This window comes from Taeniopygia guttata, chromosome 7 (genome assembly GCF_048771995.1).
Source record: "Taeniopygia guttata chromosome 7, bTaeGut7.mat, whole genome shotgun sequence".
Taxonomy (NCBI): domain Eukaryota; kingdom Metazoa; phylum Chordata; class Aves; order Passeriformes; family Estrildidae; genus Taeniopygia; species Taeniopygia guttata.
The window spans coordinates 19,114,206-19,136,065 of NC_133032.1; the positions used below are offsets into that span (position 1 = coordinate 19,114,206).

A 21,860-nucleotide genomic window follows, 5' to 3' on the forward strand; every position below is an offset into this window, starting at 1 on the left:
CAGAGGCTTTATAAACAGAGATAGAGATGTGATCCTCTCAATCTACTCAGCACTTGTCAGGCTGCACTAAAACCAATAAATATGTGGACAGAGTGGAGAGGTCCAAAGAAGGCCCTTAATGGTGATCAAAGGTCTGGAGAACCTGCCCTTTGAGGAAAGACTGAAGGAGTTGGACTTTTCTCCCTGGAAAAGAGAAGGCTTAGGTGGGAACTCATAACAGAATTTCAGCACTGTCAATTAAAGGACAGTCACAAAGAGGGTGGAGGCTCTCTCTCCATGAGGATCCACACCGAGAAGACAAGGTGAAGTGTAAGAAGTACACTGGGAGATGCTTCATCTTGACATGAGAAAAAATTACAGTGAGATGAATTCACTGCAACAACCTCCCCAGGAACATGATGGAATCCTCATTGCTGGTGGTTTCAAGATGTGGACAAGCAGCTAGATAATCTTCCCATGACTTCCCTTCCCTGGAAAGCTTGGACCAGATGGTCTTTCAAGATCCCTTCTAACCTGGGCCATTCTCTGAAAAGATTAACCAGTTTTGCAAGAATATGTTGTGATAAATGTTATAAGTATGCACATATAAGCTGATGATACCAAAAAGACATTAAAAAAAAAAGTAGTGAAAAAAATGTGTCACAAGCATTTTAAATTAATGTAACATAGTTATATCAGAGAATTTAGCTCTTGTTCACCTCTTTTCAAAATAGACACATGAAATTATGACTTCTACAACTGTTTATGCAGTGTTTGTTTCTCAAGCAAGTTCCAGATCACAGACACTATACATAGCATAGTCCACTAAAGATCAAGCTTTATCTAGTAATAGATGATCTATATATACAGTTCTAGAGCAAAAAATACTATTAAGAAATCTCATTAAACCTATACTCATTAAATCAATCTACAAGGAAAAGTGGCCATCTATACTGCTAATAGCCACTTGCCAAAATCCCTGTGAAATGAGTTCAATCTTTGTAGAGTAATCTGAGAGATGGAGAAGCAATTGTTCTTATTACTAAATGATCACAACTCAAAATACTGTGACTAAAAATATTCAAGATACAAAAATTTCAAGAGTGATTCAGTTAAGAGGTTTTTAAAATACCTGCATTGCTCCATGTGACATAGGAAATCCACTTCTGTATTCAAATAAAATTATTATATAATGTCAGGGTTTGGAAAGGGGAATATGAAATAATTTCATGTCTTCAGATGCTGAAACATGAGGGGACAAAAAGACCCCCTATACAATTTTTCAGGTTCTCTCATATAATACTGACAAAAAAGTGCTTTTGTATTATAACTGGCTGTGATAGCATATAACATCAGATGCTCTGTGCGCCTCTTCCCCAGAAAAAGCATTATTTTTAGCAGAATAGACAGTAATACTCATCTGGGAATGGTCTTATTACCATTTTGCATAGGATTTGTGTCTTATTATGACATATATTCCTTAGTTTTACAAACAGAAGTTAAAAACCCAAATCCTTTATTCATCTTGTACTTCTCATTTTTGTGTTTTCTATCCAGAAGAAATTTAGCTTACCAAAATAAAGTTATTATCAATTTTCAGTATATTACATTACTCTACACATGTTCTTTCATCTTCCCTACCTTACCCCATGTGAACTTTATTATTTTAATATTGGCTACTGTTTTACTTAAATCATGTCCTCTCTGTTACATGTTAACATAAAGCAACAGAACATAATTTCCTCTCTGTTACATGATAAGATAAAAAGACAGACACTAATAAATTCTCAGCCAAGAGGTCTACACCTGCTTTAAACCCTTTTCTGTGCAGTGGAGCATTAACAGCACTGGCACTTAAATGAGAGAAAAAAAGACAGCATAAAAATGTTGTGCTAAATGATACTGGCTCAGGAAATGAGAGACCAGCTCATTAATACAAGAATCTACCTTAAGACATGGACATATCTTCCTGCTCAGATGTCTTCAAATAATCAATTAAGTGGATGTTGCTAAGACTATTTCAAAGATTTCTTCTCAGTAACATATAGAGGTCAAGGCTTTACTTGTCAATATTGTTAAAAGAGAGCTTTAATACTGGACACAGTAGATGGAATTTTTATAGAGAAGTCTCTACATATTATCATTAATTTTACTTGTCCTAAAAAAAAAAACAACCCAAAAAAACCCCCTGTAAAAATACTAGTCCTATTTCCCCTTTATACCTTCTCTACATTTGTTGTTATTTTTCTTTTTGTTCCTTGCCTGGGCAGAGGTCATACTTAAGCACCCTTAACCACCTTGCTGAAGAGAATACTAATGTGCAAGTTACCAAGAGCAGATTTATTTACATAATTTAAATCAATATCAAATTATGTGGACTCCCCCACCTTATTTTACTTTTTATATATATTTTATATAACTATATATTATTATGTAGTTTCTTAGGGTTTTTTTTCACAACTTTTCAGTAAGAACAAAACCCTTAATGCTTTAACAAAATTTCCCCTTATCTTGATTGACTTGAGGATCTTTCCATCAGGACAGGAAAGGAAAAGAAAGAGGTAAATGCTAATTACAGCTTTGGTCCTCTTTGTTAGCTAGCAGTTTGGGAATCAGAGCTTAATAAAGCATGAAAATCCTTAATAAAGAATGAAAATCCTGCTCATCTGACATCAAAACTTTCAAAGGGGTAAGGGTAAAATATTTAAGAAAGTATTCCCATAACAACCCCTGGCAAAAATCCTAATTATGCTGAAACTGTGAGATCTATTTTGTCTTATTTTTTCTGTCATGAATCTTCATTCTGAAACAGATACAGTTGTTTTAAAAATTCCAATTACCTTATCCCTTAGTGCCTCTTGATCTTATGCAGACTGCTCTCATAGTTAACATTTACAAGAGAGCAACAGCCACTTCATCAATAAAACATCCAAATTTTAACAACATTATGTATGAAGGTGAAGTTCACTATGCCACATGGGAACTGAAAATCAGGATGTATCTTAGCAGCAGGTACATGAAATTCTGCATGCTTGCTTTTATATCTGGATTTTCAGAAGCTATGATAATTTTTAAATCAGTTAATGATCTAGTACAAAAGATCATTCCCTGAGATGATTCTACAGCCCTACCGTCCTAAAAAACAGCTTCCTCTCCAGGTACAAGTATCCACACAAAGGCAAAAACGTGTTCTGCCTTCCAAACCACACCAGGAGTAAGTACCACAGTGAGAATCAGCCTGGTTTAAGACCAGACTAATTTTTCCCCATCCTTGTCAAACCCCAGCTTCTTTAAAGGCATCTATCAGCCAAGTGTTATGACCCCTATTGTAATTCCAGATGACTTCCAGGTCATAAGATTTGAGAAGTAAGTAATTTAATGCAGATGAACTACATTTCAGTCTTTTCTAGATTATACAGTTACTATGTCTACATTGATTCAACACCCATGCAAATTAAAATACATATTGGAGGTTAAGAGAGTGAACAAAATCATAAGAGTTTATTTTTCAACTCTATACTACTTCCCTTTCTCCTAGAGTGGAGACAAACAGAACTGTCATCCAAACTCATCAACTGAGTTTAGAAACCATTAACTCAACCTACAAGGTCATCAAGATAAGAACAAATCAATAGGATTGTCCTTCACCGCTTTTTTCAGATATGGCTAATAAGTCTCTACAGCATAGCCTTACACACTGGCTCATTTTTAGCCAAATATTTACCCTGGTTGCAGTGCAACTTCTGGTTTGCTTTACAAGCTCTCAGTGTTCTGGTTTTGACTATAACACTGCTTCATGCATCTGGTGGGGCTGCACTGCTGTAAGGCTGTGCTTAGTGCACATAACACCCCCATCAAGGCTGGGTAATGCACAGCTTGCTGAGGAGAATGGGAAAATAATGCTCAAATAATGCTCAAATAATGGAAGACAGCATCTGGATATTATAACTGTGACCAACCACCTAAGCCAGAATGAAAGTCTACATTAGGGTGATATTAACTCATTAAACAGAAGTGCAGAAATTAACTCTCTTGGTCTGCAGCCAATGATGACCACTCTACTGCACAGCCTGAAAGAAGGCCAACACTCTGAACACACCAAAACTTGCCATCTGCATGGATGAGTGGTGGGAGAGCTCTCACCACCAGACAATGACAAGCCCTGGCATAGCTCATGTTCAGATGTTGAACTTTTAAGGCTCTTTGCAAAGCAGTCCCTCCTCCCCCTTGCCAATCCTTCTGCCACTAAAAGCGAGCATTCAACTGATTTGTCACAAGCAGATCACACCTTATGCCATCCCTGACATAGGAAATTTCTGTCTGATGGCCACCCTATCACAAACCTTTTAATGTTGAAAATACACACGAACTCTTCAAACAGGAGCAGCTTCCCTTCAATACAGTCAGAGCAGTGGTACTGCCTATAAAGGGACTAAGTACCAGCAATGACAGCACAGTGTGCCTGCTCATCATGTGCACACCCTGAAACAGCCACTGCTGAGCTAAGCTTAATGACACACCAGAGAAAACATTTGAGAAATAGACAGCAACACCTGCCATGGATGCAAATTGGCCTACCTAGCTTCTATTTTCAGCAATTTGGTGCTTAATTGCTATATTTGGAAAAGACAGAAGGAAAAAAAAAACAACCCTGTTTGTGTTTGGGAACCATGGCAGAACATTAAAACACCTATTCAAAACAAATTATTCAGACAAAAAATTCAGCTCACAGGAGTGGATATACAGGTTTCCTTTAGCAGCATGGCAAAACCAGGGTTATCATCTAGGCACAGGTAATTTCACCTGTGCAGAGAAGCTTTGCAATCTGTTCCACTTGAATAAAGGCAGAACAGCCTTTATCTAACATACTAAACAAGGAAGGCTGTCACAGCTTCACAAATGCAGCTAAACACCATCCTAGTCATCCTGCAGCATAAAAAGGCACCACAAAAATGGTCAGCAATATCCAGTACCCAGCTGAAGCCATTTTTGTTCACAAGGAGTACTGTCTGGAGGGAGTTTTTCTGATAGCATGCGAGTCTGAAACTCCTCCAAGATACTGACAATAGCCAAGTCATTATGAACTGACAAAAGTGGAAATAATTTTAAGGCTTGCCAAGGGCCATAAAGGTCACCATTAATGTGGCTGAAAAATACCAAACATCCAAAGCCCCACCACAATGCCACAAGCATGAGACACAGACACACTGAAATTTGTTATACCTAAAGCCCCCTACTACACTGAAATACATCCTATACCTTGATGTCTTGCCTTCTTCAAACCTTCCTTGCAATTCCCTCCTGTACACGGGAGAGAAGAACTGCAAGTAAAATTCTCAAAATATCTCTAAGCAATTTTAATGGTATTTGCTATGACAGTGATAAGGAGCACATAATGTCACAGACAGAATATTTTATGTGCACTTGTTTAGCTTGCCTATGAAAGACTGAAAAGTAGTTACCAAATAATTTTTCTTGGTTGGAAGAGAAATAAAATTATGTTTTATTTATGGCTACAACATATAGTTGGCAAGCAAACCTTTTTGAGGTTACCCTAGAAAGGCATCATTATTTACAGGAATCAAAAGTTTGGGCCTTCCACTTTCAAAACAATTCCAGATGGTCCTCCAAAAAGTGATTTTTTTATTTAGTAGTTTATGCTAATGTCACAAAAAAGGTCATATTTTAAATAGCTGAAAGTAAAATGCTACTTTATGAAAGATAACCAGGTATTGCATATCTCTCTCAGTGACTTCAACTAGCCTGTCTCTTCCACTCCTACCAGATTCTGTTATCCTCAATTTTGCATATTACAAACTTCCTCTGCTTGGACATAACAGGCTATAAGCTGAAATAAGAACCAAATAATTTATGCTGTTTTTTTATGAAAGTACACAACTCCAATTGTAATTCCTCAAAATAACTTATCCTGAGATCTAGTGTATCACTTCTCTGCTCTCTCAGTTTTGTACTCTGGAATTATTTTTAGTTATTTTTTAAGGCTACATGTCCATATACTATGTCAAAGCATATACTTCCCTGTAAAAATGATAAAATTAAAGACAGCCAATATAACTTATTAGAGAAGAGACTAATAACCAAATAATTTCTGACAAAAAAAAAATCATGCTTTGAATAATATTTTTAATGTAATTAATAACAGATAAGTAACTTATTTTTTCGTAAAAGCCCAGTTATGAAGAAACAGGCTTTGAACCAGCTCCATATACCCATAATAATGCATGCACGACTTGATTTTTTTTTTTTTTTACATTTCTTTTCTGTAATGATTTTTTTTTTTTAATACCTCCTGGGGATATGTTCTTGCAGCCATTTATTTTGTTGAGTAACATTCGTGTACTTTAAATGTTTTTACTCTCAGGCGTTGCTTAGGATTTACTTCTCTTTTCTGTTTTTTTCATTACTGAAGTATTTTAAAGCATTTCAAAAGTTTCCCGAAATACAATCTTTACCTCCACCTATAAAAATAGCAGTGCTGTTTCTTATCCTTTTCTTTTCTTTTCTACCTCAATCTCTTAACATTTGGAACAACTGTGTTCTTCCTAGAACTGTTTAGAATTTATTTGCTTTTGGTTTATGAAATTTATTAGGTGTGAAATATTTTATTGCCTTATTTACTAGCTTCAGTGTCCTATTCTGGGAAAGCAGGCAGATCAGCTACAGGCACTCCTAAAGACAACAACATTAATGACTCCAGCTGATGTTCCTACTTGTCCAGCCAATAGAAATGTGAGCACTGTTCCTGCAAGCAACATGCTTCCCGAAGCACTGCCCCAGCACACTCCAACTTCACTCCCTGGAGTGAAGCCAGACATATACCCTAGCCTGTTGCACAGAACTGCAGACAACACATTCTGATCATCACTTACCAAAGAAAAAAATGTCATTTATATTTCTCATAAGCAGGACTACTCAACATAAAACCTAAATTTTCCTCACCTAAAAATATTAAATTGGACATTCAATTATCAAATAAAGAAAAGGGAATTTAGGCAACGTAATATCTATGACCAGGAAATTCAATTTCTCCCTTGAACACAGAAAAATAGGTGCAAGACCTGAATAAAAGTATTGTGCTACTATCTCCTGCCAATTACTGTGCCATCCCAGTGTGTCACAGAGTCCTACCAGCAGCCACATCATCCTTGACAGTCTATCATAGATACTTGGATTTCATATATCTATGGCATATTGACCAAATAGATACGTACCACCATCCCAACACATCCAGAGCAAAACATGTCTAACATAATTAGAGAGCTCAAAGGGAGCAGGCAGTGTACAAGGACACTGACTATGATCATTACAAATCTGTGTTAAAAACTCCGAATTTAAGTAAATTATATTTTCATTGAACTATAATGGAAGTTTAAGATTGAGTGAGTATAGTTTGGACTCTCTGCATTTAACATTGTGGACCTGGAAACCTGTGTGTTTGCAACATGCACCACAACTTGAGATGGGAAGAGATCAGAGAGCTCCTGGCTCCGTCTGCTCCTTCATAGCCTGTTGGACTGCACACTCATGTTCTGAGGCTGGTTCCTTGACTCATTCTTCCTTTTCAAAAGCAAATGCCCCCATGGCTGAGCTGTATTCACAAGGCATGGAAAAAACCAGCAACTTGAATAAGGAAAACCACCAAATTTTATAGCTGTCTCGTTAATATATCAGCTACATCATAGTTGGCCCAATGACAAAAAAAGACAATCCTGCTTAAGTCAAATACTGTCCTACAGGACAAATAAATTTAATATTAATATTTAATATGGAAAAACGGATGACTGTTAAGGAAGCTCCTCTTCTTGTTTTGTTCATATATTAGATAGTTTTTCTACCATGATACAATCAAGTGTTGCCAAACAAGTGTTCGCTTTCATGAGAAACATCAAGAAAATAATTTAAATTTAGGAGAGCAAATTTTCCTAGATCTCTCTATTCTTCTAGTTTGCACTATTGCCCTAATGCCTTATATTTCAAAGGCAGATTAAAAAATTTTGGGAATAAGCCTTTTCCATAATTCTGTACAAGTTTAGCACAATAGAATTGTAGCTCTTAAGACATATATGCAATATAAATTCATTTCATTATGGTAACACAAAAGACAACAGGCTCCAAGCAAAATGCCTCTCATTTGTAAAGATGAACATGACTGATCCTATGTCAAGACAAGACCAAAGATAAAAAAAAAAAAAACCAACAAAAAAATCCCCAAAAAACTACCGCATAATCTAAAGTCTTGTTTAAATTTTCTTTTTGCTACAAGGCTGTATTGAACAATTAAGTGATTTTTTTGTTGTTGTTGTTGTTTACATCCTGAAATCAAGACTTAGACTACCTAGAGTACCTGTGAATTTAAGATTCCCTTACTGGACATTAATTTCAGGCAGGTATTTTTCATTAAAATTCAGCATATCAATTCTTTTTTTTTTTTCCAAGGTATGTTTAAACCTTTATGCTCCACATCCCCTCCAATTCTTATTACCATTTTCATACCCTATGGTGAGGCTGACAAAATGCAGTGTAGATTTGACAACCACAAACACAGGAATCTAGCAAGAAATTACTATGCAAATGTGTCTGGGACAAGATAACATTAATAAATATTTGCTGATGGGCCTTTTGCTCCAGTAGGTGGCACATTTATAATGAAAATTTAACAGTAGTTTAAGCCAGAGATCAGAAACCTCAGATGCACATGTCACTGAGAGATGATGAAAGAGGAAAAACACTTCCAACATGTTGTCATTTTAGAGGAACCAATCCAAGCTCACCGAGTTTGTGAAAACTTGCAAGGAAAATATTTTCATTTTTATAAATGCCTTACTTACAAAAAAAGAGGCATTTTTTTTCTCAGCAGTTACTAGCAACCTCAATTAAAAAAGCCCATTAAAAAATAATAGTTGTTTACCAAAGGAAAAAAACTATAAAAATCAAACCTTCGAAGTTAGATTTCAGTTAATTTTGCAGCTATAGGAACGTAAGCCACAGGAAAATACACCACATTTTTATTCACTGTAGAGAAAAATCAATTAGGAACCCTGATACTAAAAGAGAAGTATAAGAGAAGGGGAGAAAATACTACCACATGACTACATAAAATTTGAACTAAAAGAGTTACTGTAAGACGATATTTCAGAAAAATAAAGTAACTAACCTGAGGTAACTCCTTGACTTCAGAAGGGGAAAATAGAGGGAAGCTTACATAGCAGGAGAAAAAGCAGGCAGTCCAGGAGTGACCAACTTTGCCAGCTTTTCAGTGATGTGCAAAAAAGAATTCTACTTCTGTTTTAGTTTGAGCATTTTCACTTTAGATAATGCTACAAAATAATGTTATTTAATTCAAGCCATGTTACTTTTTGATTTATTCATGGACAACACCCTCAAAACCTTAAATACAGGTACACATACACTGACCCAGAAGAGAGAAGAACTTAGATAAAAGTCAAGTTTCAAGCAAAGTGCAGAAATAAATCCCAAGCAATACTCAAATTCATAGTGCTAGTATCAAGAAAAGAAAATCTATATTCTGGCAGCACACTCCCTGGAATCAGAAATACCATAACTCTGGATGATACTGTCTCTAAACAATACAATGAAGTGAGAAAAAAAACAATGGCTAATGAGCATGAGTGTGAGTACTAATGTATGCAAAAAAGATAGAAACTCAACAAAATTATTTACACTATTAGATTACATATATTCTTTCCCTAAAACCTAGGTAAAACTATAAGGAAACATCTGTCACAAAATCATGTACACAGTATCTTTACAAGCTGGTTAGATTCTCCATTCTCCACTTTCTGTCTTCACCAAAAGTATGCTTTAGATCAATGAAAGCTTTTGAAACTACAACCAAGAAAATTAGGCAACATTATGTACAGAAAATCAGATAAAGCTATGCCAATACAAACCCTACATCGATATTAAGCTAAAATATTATGCATTTTTTCTTTTTGAACTGGTAAAATAACTTTGAGTGACAAAGTTCCCCTCACATCCCAGATGGTACCAAGCAGTGGACACAGATTTGCTACATAGCTGCCTTTCAGTATTTAAAATACAGTATTAGGAACAGAGGCCAACTCTGTAAAAAGGAGCAAAATAAGGAGCCCATACCATAAGCAAGGAATTTGAAATGGAAAATTACTCTCCTTTCACTCTCTTTTCACAGAGAAAATCTTGATCCTGTCAGCTGAAAATAACTAGAGGAGAGGAAAAGACAACAGAAGCCCAGAAAATCTTGAGCAGTATCTGTATCATGGTTCTAACTTGATGCAAAGAAAGAGAGCTTTATGAACTCACTCCTGGCTGAAAGAGTATTTGTTCCAGTTATAAGTGTGTCGTGCAGACTTTAAACACCAGGACCCAACAGTCCACGGCTGCGGGGGCAAAGCTGTCCTTCTGATTCATCGGCGAGTCACTGATGTAAAATCATGTTATTAAAAAAGTAATACATAACCTTTTCAAATGTTACACAATCTCTGCTTGTAATTGCATCCTTCATACAAACAGTGTTGGACTTGAAATCAAGACTCCCTGCCATTTTACTAGGAGAATATATCTGATCATGGAGCTTCTTTAATAGTCGAGAGGGAAAGGGTCCTCCTAGCACATAATTAGAAAATTCCAATTGGCAATAAGATGCAGTTCTTAACTGCAAGGGTAAAGGTTTATTTAAACAATTCAACAGCTTAACAGGTAAATTCATCACATCCTGAAGGCCTTAAACTGAACTTGAATGCGTCTCTAAATAATGTGTTCTAGTTCAATTGCAGATTTATTGGACTTAACAGCAAACACTTGCATATTTGGGAAAGCAATTTCTTCTCCTAAAGGAATTAATGCCAGAGATTATTTTGTCCAGTATTATAGAATAGATAAGGCTTGGTGATTCCTTCAGCCCTCAGAGTCTGTGAGCCCCAGTGGATGCCCTGATTTTGACTTTGCTCATACCAGAACTATCATACTAGACCATATATGGCTTACAAATGTGCTGACTTCCAAATTTCTTGGTAACAAGTTAGCTTTGATTAGTGTAACAATAATAATTTTCTCATTATTTTCAGTTAATTGGTAGATGTCCCTTCAGACTTCGCTTTGTGCTGGCAGCTGATTGCTCCACACCACAGCAGTACCATCGTGTTCCACTAGCATCCAGCAACAACATCAAAGGGAAAAGCAGAAAGGGGAAAAAAGTTTCCAAGTGATTATGGTTCCTCAAAGGCTCCTCCTCTGTGTGTCTGCACTGTTACTGGCTGTTCTACCAGCTATGCAACTCCTGAAACCTTGACTTTGCATAACAATTTCTCCTGACCCAAGAACTCTATTAAAAGTAGGCAGTAAACAGCATGTTCATGCAATAGATGGCCTAGAAAATAATATACTGAGTAAAAGGATTTCAATTTCAGGCCAGGTAGCACAATACCACAGCAGTTCCTTGCCATTTATCATCACTCAGCTGCCTACTAAAAGCTGCTATTTTGACACATTTTAGGATAAGTAATTTCCAGCTACATGTACTTGACCACTCAAGACAGAATAAAAATTGCCATTTTTCGTTCAGACTCCCATGTATTTCTAAACTCCTAGTGTTGCTCCAGCAGTTTGCTTTTGCAGAGGGGTCAGTGTTGAACGGGCTCGGCAGGTGCTCCCTGAGAGGGGCCGGAGCAGCTCCCCTGTGCACAGCGCACGGCCGGCGGCTCTGGGAGTGATCACCCCGGGCACGGGACGGAGGAGACTCCGACTGCCAACCTGCAACCAGCAGAAACAACACAGCCCTGCTCTCCACTCTGCAGATATTCCATTAACGAATGACAATTCCTGAGATTAGGATTCTTATCTTGGTTATTTAAAGCAGTTAAAAGAGATCTGATGCTTTGCATCAACCTTGCAAAGGGATGACTAGAAGCAGTCAGGGTAGTGTGCCATTGATCAAAGCAACACCAAGTTTCCAAATGAGGAAAGCAGTACAAAGTAGAAATACTTTAAAAATACGGATAGATTTATCTGCCCAATTCATCCACTGATTTCATGTCTGGATAATCATAACAAGTATTTTTGAAGCAAAACCGTAAAAATCCATTAAACTGGATTCTAAGGCAAAGTTTGTGCCTGGCATTCCATCACCTACCAAGAATTTAAGCAAAAAAAAAAAAAAAAAAAAAAAAAAAAAAAAAAAAACCAAAAAAAAGAAAAAAACCAAAAAACCCAAAAAAACCCACCAGAAACACAGTAAGCATAGATACCACGCAATAACTAATAACCAGAGTAGAAGCCTAATATACCCTTCACCAAACAACATCAACTCAAATTCTTTTTTCTGCAAAGGTAGTCTGAAAATCTCTGAAACTGTTGCCTTGTTTGTTTGGAGGAAGATTGAAAGAAAAGACATTTTTCTCTTGAAGGAGAAATACTTATTAGACAGGGTGAATTATTAAAATGAGTAAATGTTTGTAGCTGATAAAATAAAAGGACAACAATATTTTTAACTGTTTCTGCCAGATTTGTCCTTGTTTCTGTCAATAGCTATCAAGAATAAATCTGGAACTTTCCACTTTCCATTCTTTATAACCATATTTAAAATATCCAAAACCTGAGGCTGTTTTCATAACGATTTGCTCCCCAGTCAATACACTCCTGGTGTTTCAGCTCTGGCTTTTCTCAAAGTCTTATCCTTAACTCAGCAGCCAAAGTGACTGAGAAGCTTAAATCTTATTTTCAAAAGTAACTTGGGTACACAGGAGCTAAGTGCTGTTTGTGTTTCCTTAAAAAAGAGGTTACTACAATGATTACTTAATAGATCGATTTTTACTATTCAAAACCTTACTAGAGATGCGTCAGGCTCAAATGGTACCACTACCAAACCTGTCCACAATACATGAACTGCAATTCCTAACAGTAATCTTCTGTCCTTTCCAAATAGGCTGTTTTTTCTTGATGAAGTGATTTCTGTGACTCTTTATCCAGATGTGCCACTCTAAAGCCTATGAATCTTCCTCACCTCTTTATTTTTTCCATGTTCCACCTAAGTTCGATCACCTGATAAAAAAAGCACCTCAATTTCTGCTCATATTTAAATGTCCGATCACAAAAACATCTCAGGATGTCATCACTGCAAATACTCAAGGCTGAGCCAGAGGAGATGCACATGTGTGAAAATTTTGAATCCAGCTTGAGCAGAAAAACAGACAATTTTAAGAACTCCCTACATGGATTTCTTACCTCCCCTTTATCTCTCCACCCCTACTATGAAATACCCTGAAGTAAACGGAGACCCCCAGGTGGAAGTTACAAATCCAGGCACTGTGTTTCAACTTCTGCCATCACAGAATGCTTGAAACAAGCAAAAGGGAAACTTGCACACCAGAGACCTGCTCTGTCTTTTCCACAGTAAAGATATAAACAGTACCAATGTGAACAGCTAGCAAAGGCAAGCAAAAAAATCCAAAATTTAATACACTACAGTAACCTCAAAAGTCCCTTGACATGGAAACATCCTTTCATCACCTGAACACAGGTGATCTGAACACAGATCTCCTACACCATCCAGAGCAACCCATACACTAACAAATGGTATTACCAAATGCATCATAACACGAAATCTTGCCTGAAGTCTGAAAGTTTCACAAGTTGCTTAAAGGGAAGATTTTGTCCACTCATCTCTCATAGTCATATCCCTTTCCTCAGGTAGCTCCTGAAGCACACTATATGAATTTTAAAGCCTCAAGCCTTAAGGAAGCTGTATTCCTCTATTCACAGAGTATTAAAAAGACTTCTCATCTCCTCCCAAGATCTGCACTGCTCAGTCAGAGACACAAACACTACAGTGTAGTTCTTGAACCTACCCAAGGCTAAGGAATTCAGCCTTTCATCTGCCCTGACTGCTGGTGTCAATACAAAAGTACTCTCCTTACACCTCTGGAGATCAAAACACACCCAGCTTTCCTCACTTCCAACTACAAAATAATTTTAAAAACATCCTTACAGGAACAAAAAAGCATATGTGAAAGAGGGAAGTTACTCCGTTTATTTTCCCTTCAGAGTCATGTTATGAGCACTGCTCAAAATCCAACAGAACAGAAAGTATATTTAAAAAAAAAAAAAGAATTTCTTGGCTGAACATTCTGGGTGAGACCTCCAGAACACCTCTGGCTCTTTAACATACAGACAGGAAAAAAAACATATAAACTTCAGCTTCAGTAGTAAAGCTTCAACAGGGCTGCTACAGTGAACTTCAGTGCACTCAGCTCCTCTGGCAGGATTCATCAGTGACCTCCACTAAAAAAAAAAAGCAAATTTCAAAATTTCCACCAAGAGCTTAGCTATACTTGGATCCCAGAGTCAAGTGACTAACATGGATTTGCTCACAACATACCACTTCCCCAATAATTTCTTTTCCTTTTAGCTTAGTGTCTTCTTCTTCAGAATCTTTGTAAAGTAATCTTGGCAGTAGAGAAGCTGCTACCTCCTGAAAACTCCCAAAATGCAGAAGATCACCATACCTTAACACTGATGTCTTCCAAAGGAGAAGAAATTAAAATCACAGTGCCACAGTGATAACTGACAATCTGATACAGAAATAGCTAGAGAATGGATACAGAAGCAATAGAGCTCCACAGCAGAAGTGGTTTTGTCCAGCACAACACATCAAATCTTGCCCCTCACTTGAACTACCAATATGAAATGGCAGGAGGAAAAACATAAAATAAAGGCACTTGGAGAAAACGCAAGATCTTTAAGGGTAAAAGGACCTTGCAAAAACCATCTTTGAACAAAGAACCAACCAGATTGAAATTTGGCAAGCTAATATCCATAATGATACAAATAATTTCCAAAGAACAAAAGGACAAAGAAAGGCATTCTAGCTCAAGCACTTAGAGAAATAAAACAAATTTTATATGCCATGCTAGCAACATGGCACACACATTGTTTTCCAAATGTTCATAATATTTTCTGCCTGGTAATCTTTAAAAACACACTGCAAAGTAGCAAGCAAATTTACTCAAAGGTCCTAAAATGATAACAATATATATTTAAGCTGCCAGTATGCATCTCTTCCATGACTATAGAAGCATCCAAACATGGTTTTTAAAAGGGAACTTTGTTGCAGTGGGACTGCTGTGCTTTCCAAGTGCCTGTGACAAAAGGCAGTCTTCTCCATAGCTTCTACTTCTTCTCCTCCATGATGATGGAGTAAGAAAAAACAGGTACACCAGCTCACATTTACTTCTTAACTTAACTTCTGGAACTATGACCTCCAGCTTTTTCTAATCCCAGGAAGGCATAACAGTAGGTGGAACAGGATCTCTCCTCAGCACTTAGAAGAAACACTACCAGCTCATCATCTTGCACCAAAAAAAAAAAAAAAAAAAAAAAAGCAGCATCAAATTTTGCTCCTTGCAGACAGAGCTGAGTAAAGAAGCAAATGTTGTATCATTAAAAAATGCTTATTTCAGGATCAAATCAGAATTGTGAAGACCTAGATTTAAAACAATGCAATTTTAAATTGCCTATATACAAGAGAGAGGAATGTAGGCTAGACAGAGTAACCCAAGTGAAGTGCACAATGTTAACCACCTTAACCTTTCATCAAGCATAGCTCCTAGTGAGGAAGGGTCACAAATCTGGCATAGTTAGAAAAACAACAAAAACCTGCCAAGAGCAAGACACAGGTTAAAAATAAGTTGGTTCATCAATTTATGAATTATATGTATTAAAAAAGGTTTACAAAGGCTTTAATAACAACTTATTTTGACTTCTATAGATTCCTAAAGAAAGGGAAAAGCTTGTAAAGCAGCTATCTAAAAATCATCCTGAATGTTTAGGGTGCATCATATACATTTTTCACATGTATTTTGACCTTAATGATTAAATAAGCACACAGAGAAAATTAGCATTGAGAGATAGCAATTTTACATGTCACAGGAAAAAAAAAAAAAGAGTAAACAAAAAAACGTATTAAGTATAAAAAGGTGACGATTAATTTAATAATTTCATGTCATGAATAACAAATGTTTTCTGAAATACTACAACAAAGTAATTCCAAAATGCTGTCAGCAATGTCAAGACTTAGGTCATTCAGGAGAACTTTCTTTTATGTGCATCTCCCTAGGATCCCCACCACAAACTGCATTTGTGTTGGGGATGGTTTTTTTTTTATTTTGTTTGTCTTTATCTCCAAAGAACACCTTAGCAAAAGCTATCAGCTTTGACAGAACACCAAAATTCTGGCACTGAACCATAATTGACCATTACCATAAAAAGAACTGCTAAATGAGAAACTATGTGCTCAGTATAAAACTAATTTCATGCTTTCAAAAGCACACAGTGGCTTCTAGCAAGATAGTGGCCCTGGGACTTGCAAAGACAGATTGGCTAATACAAATGGTGTGTGCTCCTGATGCAGTCTGCTTAGCCAAGCTTTACATGTACTGGCAGCAAATGGAAATTCTCGAATCTTCTGTCAAACAAATACACACTTATCTATAACTTTGGAGCTGAAAGCTATAAAACAGCTGCCTCATAAATATATTTAGCAGGAAAAAGCATGAGTTGTCCTAGTTCCTCAGAAGAAAAAAAAAAAAAAAAAACAACAAAAAAACAACCAAAACCACAGCAGTCTTTACACAGTAAGCACAGACATTTCTGTAGCAAGCAAGAAAAACAATTAATAAATATTTTTCAACAGTTTTCCTTGTTTTATTTAAAAAAATACTATCAGCATATACAAATATAATCATAGGAGGTCTCACCTCACCAACTCAATATTTGCATAACAGCAGTGCTTAATAAGTAACTCAGCTGAACTATTTTTTTTGTTCTGCTAGAGGTGATATTCTCAATAAAAGCCCTTTTTTTTAAACACACAAGTACCAAGTCTGTTTAGTTTATGATAATCCTTTCAAGCTTAAAGATTTGCTACTAGAACTTCACAAGCTACCTTTATCACAATATCTGTTCCCTTAAATAAAACTTGGTGCACTAAATCTCAAATTTAAGTGGTTAGGGAGAAGCGACAGTAATTTTATACCCTTCTCAAAGAAAGCTGTCAGTGCAAATGAATTACTGGAAGCTGTTCTGGGCATGACAGATCATAACTTTTAATATTAACAATGACAGACATATCTATTATGTCAAATCCAGTATACAATTGATTTCATTCTTTACTTTTTTAGTTTATCTGGAGAATCCGACAGCTCTTGTGTTTCACACATCATCGTAACTATACTTTGAGATTTAACAAGCCAGCAAGCAAGCTCCGGTAAAAGGTATGTATTCACACTGCTAATAAGCTGCTTTCTACAACAATAACACAGCATCACTGACTTTCAAAAAACATTTAAAATGCATAGGAAGTCACCTACTGGACAGATGCCCCTCTGCAAACAGCAAGCAAGGAAAGGGAGCTTGCCACATATTTAGTTACTTTTAATACTGAAATGAGAAGAAAAAGATGCATTATATGCCTTGCCTTTTTTATTATCCTTTCCACTGGAATAACTAAAACAGAAATGCACTGCACATAGAAATAATGCCAAACATGTAAGCATCCACTCTTAACATCGTAGCACAAAGCAACTCAGTGAAGTTGAATAATAAAAAACAGACTCACCTCTACTGGGAAGCCCACTCCACATTATGGCAATACTATTTAAGCAGGTTAAACAGCAACCAAGTTACATAAACAAAACTTCCAGTATTTGACCAATATGATCTACGGTGCTACAGAGTGTTGGCTCCAGCCCTGATCATCTGTGTGACAGTTCACTGCTATACCAGAGCAGCCTCAAACCTTCCCAGATGCCGGCTTATTGCACTGCTCATTGAAAATCCTTCACACGCTGGCAACATTTTAGGGAAGGACAAGCACACTCTGAGTCATTTGTAAAGAAAGCAAAGCAATTTCAGTTCTGTATCTTCATGCGTACCGAAACACAGAGCACTGTCAAACTAGAAGTCTGCCTGAATTTATGCTGAGAATCAGGCAACCCAAGCCTTCATTATCAATGCATGGAATCAGCTACAGAGATCAAATTCAAGCAAACCATAAAAAAATAAAAGGATATGATTATGAAAGGCTCTACAGCTTCAGCTCCAAACCACACAGAACGAGGAATCATCTATCTAGACTGTGTAAATGTTAAAAATAGCCCTGTCTTTTCTACAACGAACACGAGACAGAGGAGAATGAGCAGCCTGTATTGTGAAGAGGTTCATTATTGGGGGGGTAAAAAAAAAAATCCAGCAATAAAAATTAATGACTCCTTACAGCTTTTCTAAATAAGATTACTTCAAAATTATGGACAGGAAATAAGTATTTTTTAACCATACAACAGTCTATTACATATTAAAAACCAGGATATCCATTAAAAAGCATAATAAATATTTGGGTGAAAACATTTAGAATGCTGACCCAACAAAGACCTGCATAGTCTAGCAGATTAAATATTTTTACCAAAACAAAAATATCATTAAAAGCACGACATTGCATGACTAATGCCTTCATTCTTTCAAAACAGCAGTAATTTAAAATTACTTACTATGAAAAATATCCATGGCTTATTAAATTCATGCTACCCCTACTCCCACATGGACTTCTTGCAGCATACATCTTTTTTATCTTTCCAGGTATTTCATAGGTTTTCCTTCCCCAGAAAGGTAAGAGAGCATGTTTTGCTGTGCATGCTCACAGCCAGAGATGTAACTATAACTAGGCTTTGAAGAAGTGGAAAGACAGGAGTTTTTTATTTGATTTCCTGTGCAGTTACCCAAATATACTGCTGGGTCATGAGACAAGTATCAGAGAAATTTTGACAGGCTCTGATCCCAGATGAAAAAAATTATTGTACAGAGAAGATGTCAGTTTTCCTTTTACAAGGTAAAAATAATAAACAAACCTGACTTCATTATTTTGTTTCTTCCAGTAGTTTTAATGCAGAAATCATGGCCAGAAATGCACATGAATAAAAATGCCTGAATTTATAGATCCCTTTTCATCTCACCTCTCTACACCTCTAAACTGTAGATCACATCCTTCAGTGAGACAGTGAAGAAATTCTTGCAGCAGCATCAACTCAGCTGATTTAAGACACTCTCCAGGCCATGCCTGAAGTGGTTAAAGGACAAGGGACATGCTCCCAACTGAAGCAGAAGTTGTGTCACCACCACTCCTGCAGTCATGCTCAGCTTGAAACCATGGCTGATGAGCAGCTGTATTTTTGGTCCTAGACTCTAAAACATCTGATTTTCTGATGCTTTAAATGCTGCTTTTTTTTACCACAGCATACCCACCCTTGAAGAGAGGTTAAACTGTCCAGGAGGGTGTTTTGCTACAAGAATATATCTATGCAAAGTAGTGGCAAAGGGTCCCGTATGTACTGTCCAATTTTATTTTGGAATCTTCCCACATTCCACCCAAAGGACCACTGCCTGCAAACCATTTTTTTCCATAATAGGTACATACTTAATTTGCTTGCTTCATGTCATTCATGTGTTCCTCACCTCCAAGAGAATGGAGTGTAGAAATGAATATCTGGTCTGATAACTCTCATCTACTTCAACAGAGTTATAGTTTTCAATTTGCCATCAGGGAATTAGGAAATTTTTGATTTTTTTTTTCTGATGCAACTTATCAATTACTTTTAAAAAACCAACGTCAATAAAATAATGATTTCTCCATGTTTTTCCTGAAGACACCAGTGAATGCACATATAATCTACTTGATATTTTTTATTAATTTTACCAGCACTTTCACAGTGCAGCTTCTCAAAGAACTGTATTATGGATATTGTGTGTAGTCATGGGCAATTTTTTTTTTTTTAATGTCATTTTAATGTCAGTTCTGGGCCTTGATATTAACTTTCACCACCAGCATTTTGTGAGGAGTACCAAGTGCCAAAACAGAATACAATAAATCTGGCTTATTTCAAAGCAGCTATTCACAATCCTGTTGGTTCTCTTCAAACTCAGCATATTCTATGTTTCTACAATGACTTCTGCAAAAGAAAAAACAGCAATTGCTTATACTAAATACATTTCATACTGTAAGAAAAATGTTACATACCATTACCTATCTCTTAAGTAAATGGTGGAAGAGACTCAAGTGATGCAAAGAATGTGATACCATCTACCAAATGTAATCTTGTTCAAGAGACTGCTGAATAAGAAAAAAGTCAACATACCCTGTAGCAAGAAGTGAAATACTAAGACCTTCTCAGCAGTTCACTAAGCCACATTTCATTATGGTAATGTAACTCTTTCTGTTATTATTTCTACTATATTGGATGCAGTTTTGATTTTTAGTGAGAGCATAATTTTTTACAAATAGAAAAATGGATTTTACCGAGAGTAGGACAGCAAAGCATGGAGCAACCTCCCTCTTCAGGAGGGGACAGAGAGGGGAAGCCCTGAGGAGTTGCTCCACTTTGTGACCCCACAGAAGCAGCTCTCCTGAAACTGCTGAAAGGTCGGGCTGTAGCAGCAGATGTGGAAGACAGAACAAGTGCTCACCTTCTGCTAATCTAAAAATGGTTTTGGCCCAACACAGAGTAAGCACACAGTGCTCTCTACAGACTTGTGTACTAATTCTGTAGCTATGCATGCATACATTTAATAGGACTCAGGTCACAAACTTTAAGATACTTTTAGTTACTGTTTTGCATTCCTCTGAGTACTTGCTAGAATAATTCATAAAAATCTTCTTCAATAAAAATTGGATTATCCTTGTCTTTTTTTAGATTATTAAAGAAACATTGAGAAGAATTTGAGGACCTAGATCAAGAGGCTTAAAGTACGCAAAGTTCTGTACTCCATTATGTTGGCACAAAGCAGTCTCAGATGGCAACTAAGGTACCTGTCAGAAAGGCAGTCTTGGCTCATATAAAGATTAAAACCTACATACAAAAACCTGCATTTAGGTTTAGATTCATCTGACATAAAACAAGGAAAAACTCCACTGAAATGAGAGCAGTGCATTGCAGATTCATCCTGTTGTAACCAACCATCATTGGTCAGATCTAAGGCTATCTGGCATATTTTCAGTATAATTTCTCAATGTCTATCAATAGTCTCTTTAATTTTTTGGCTGAAGATACTACACATGCTATCTCTAATTTTTTTTTTTTTTTGGAAACTAATATGCAAGTAAGCGATACAGTCCATGGATCCTATCAAGAGTAATCTGAGTTCTTTAATTACAAACCTCCCTGCTTCCATTAACTTGGTAGGTTGCCTAGATGTACAAATTTATATGGCACTGGACAAAGAGATAAAGAAGCTCTAATCTCTGTTGCTGAAGAAGCCCTGCCTTGTCCGTAGTCCCTTGTCCTTCTCCCATGCCCAATAGTGCTGTTTTACCTTCTCCCTTCCACTACCAGGCCCTTTATGTGACCTGTTTAAGTCACAAACACAACAGAAGTCTAGTAATTTACATATTTATTTTGCTGTATTAACAAATCCCTGGCTGTCATTGCTGTGAACCAGATCACAGAACTGTGTCTTTATAAAGCCTCAGGAAACCAACCTGTGATTATTTCCTCAGTATTGCAGCGTCCACACAACAACTTTTAGCACTATTCCTTACAAAGAGTCACGGTACAGGGTCCTATAGCATTTCCAAACTGTCACACAAAGCCAGAGGTTTCCAGAACAAGAAGGCAGAGCTGCTACGAGGACACACTGCATCCTGACATGCCAATCACACCTCCAGCCAGACCTGCAGAAAGATCACATGGGCGTTAATGAGTGCCCTAAAGTACATGTGCTCTTTAAAACAGCCTAGGACCCAGGGAAAAGGGATTCTCCTTTGCCTACTTTTAAATCTGGACGTCTTCTGTAACAAAAATGAAACGTCCCTACACGAG

The 21,860-nt window shown here is 36.8% G+C and overlaps 1 protein-coding gene across 14 annotated transcripts in view; it reads right to left on the reverse strand.

Moving 5' to 3' along the window:
• ZNF385B (zinc finger protein 385B) overlaps nt 1–21,860 on the reverse strand; it is a 155,909-nt gene that overhangs the window by 100,318 nt on the left and 33,731 nt on the right. For 2 of the 14 annotated variants that reach the window (XM_072932319.1, XM_030277579.4), the window contains exon 2: nt 21,521–21,712. The exons of 8 other annotated variants lie outside the window; for them this stretch is intronic. Coding sequence is in view for 2 of the 6 variants with exons in the window: in XM_030277577.4 (XP_030133437.1) it covers nt 17,612–17,636 (25 nt within the window). In the remaining 4 variants the exon portion in view is untranslated. Of the gene's footprint in view, nt 1–17,611; nt 18,439–18,539; nt 18,846–21,520; nt 21,713–21,860 lie in introns of those variants that run through there. 4 more of the 14 variants (XM_072932320.1, XM_030277578.4, XM_030277582.4 and 1 more) reach the window with 4 other exon arrangements.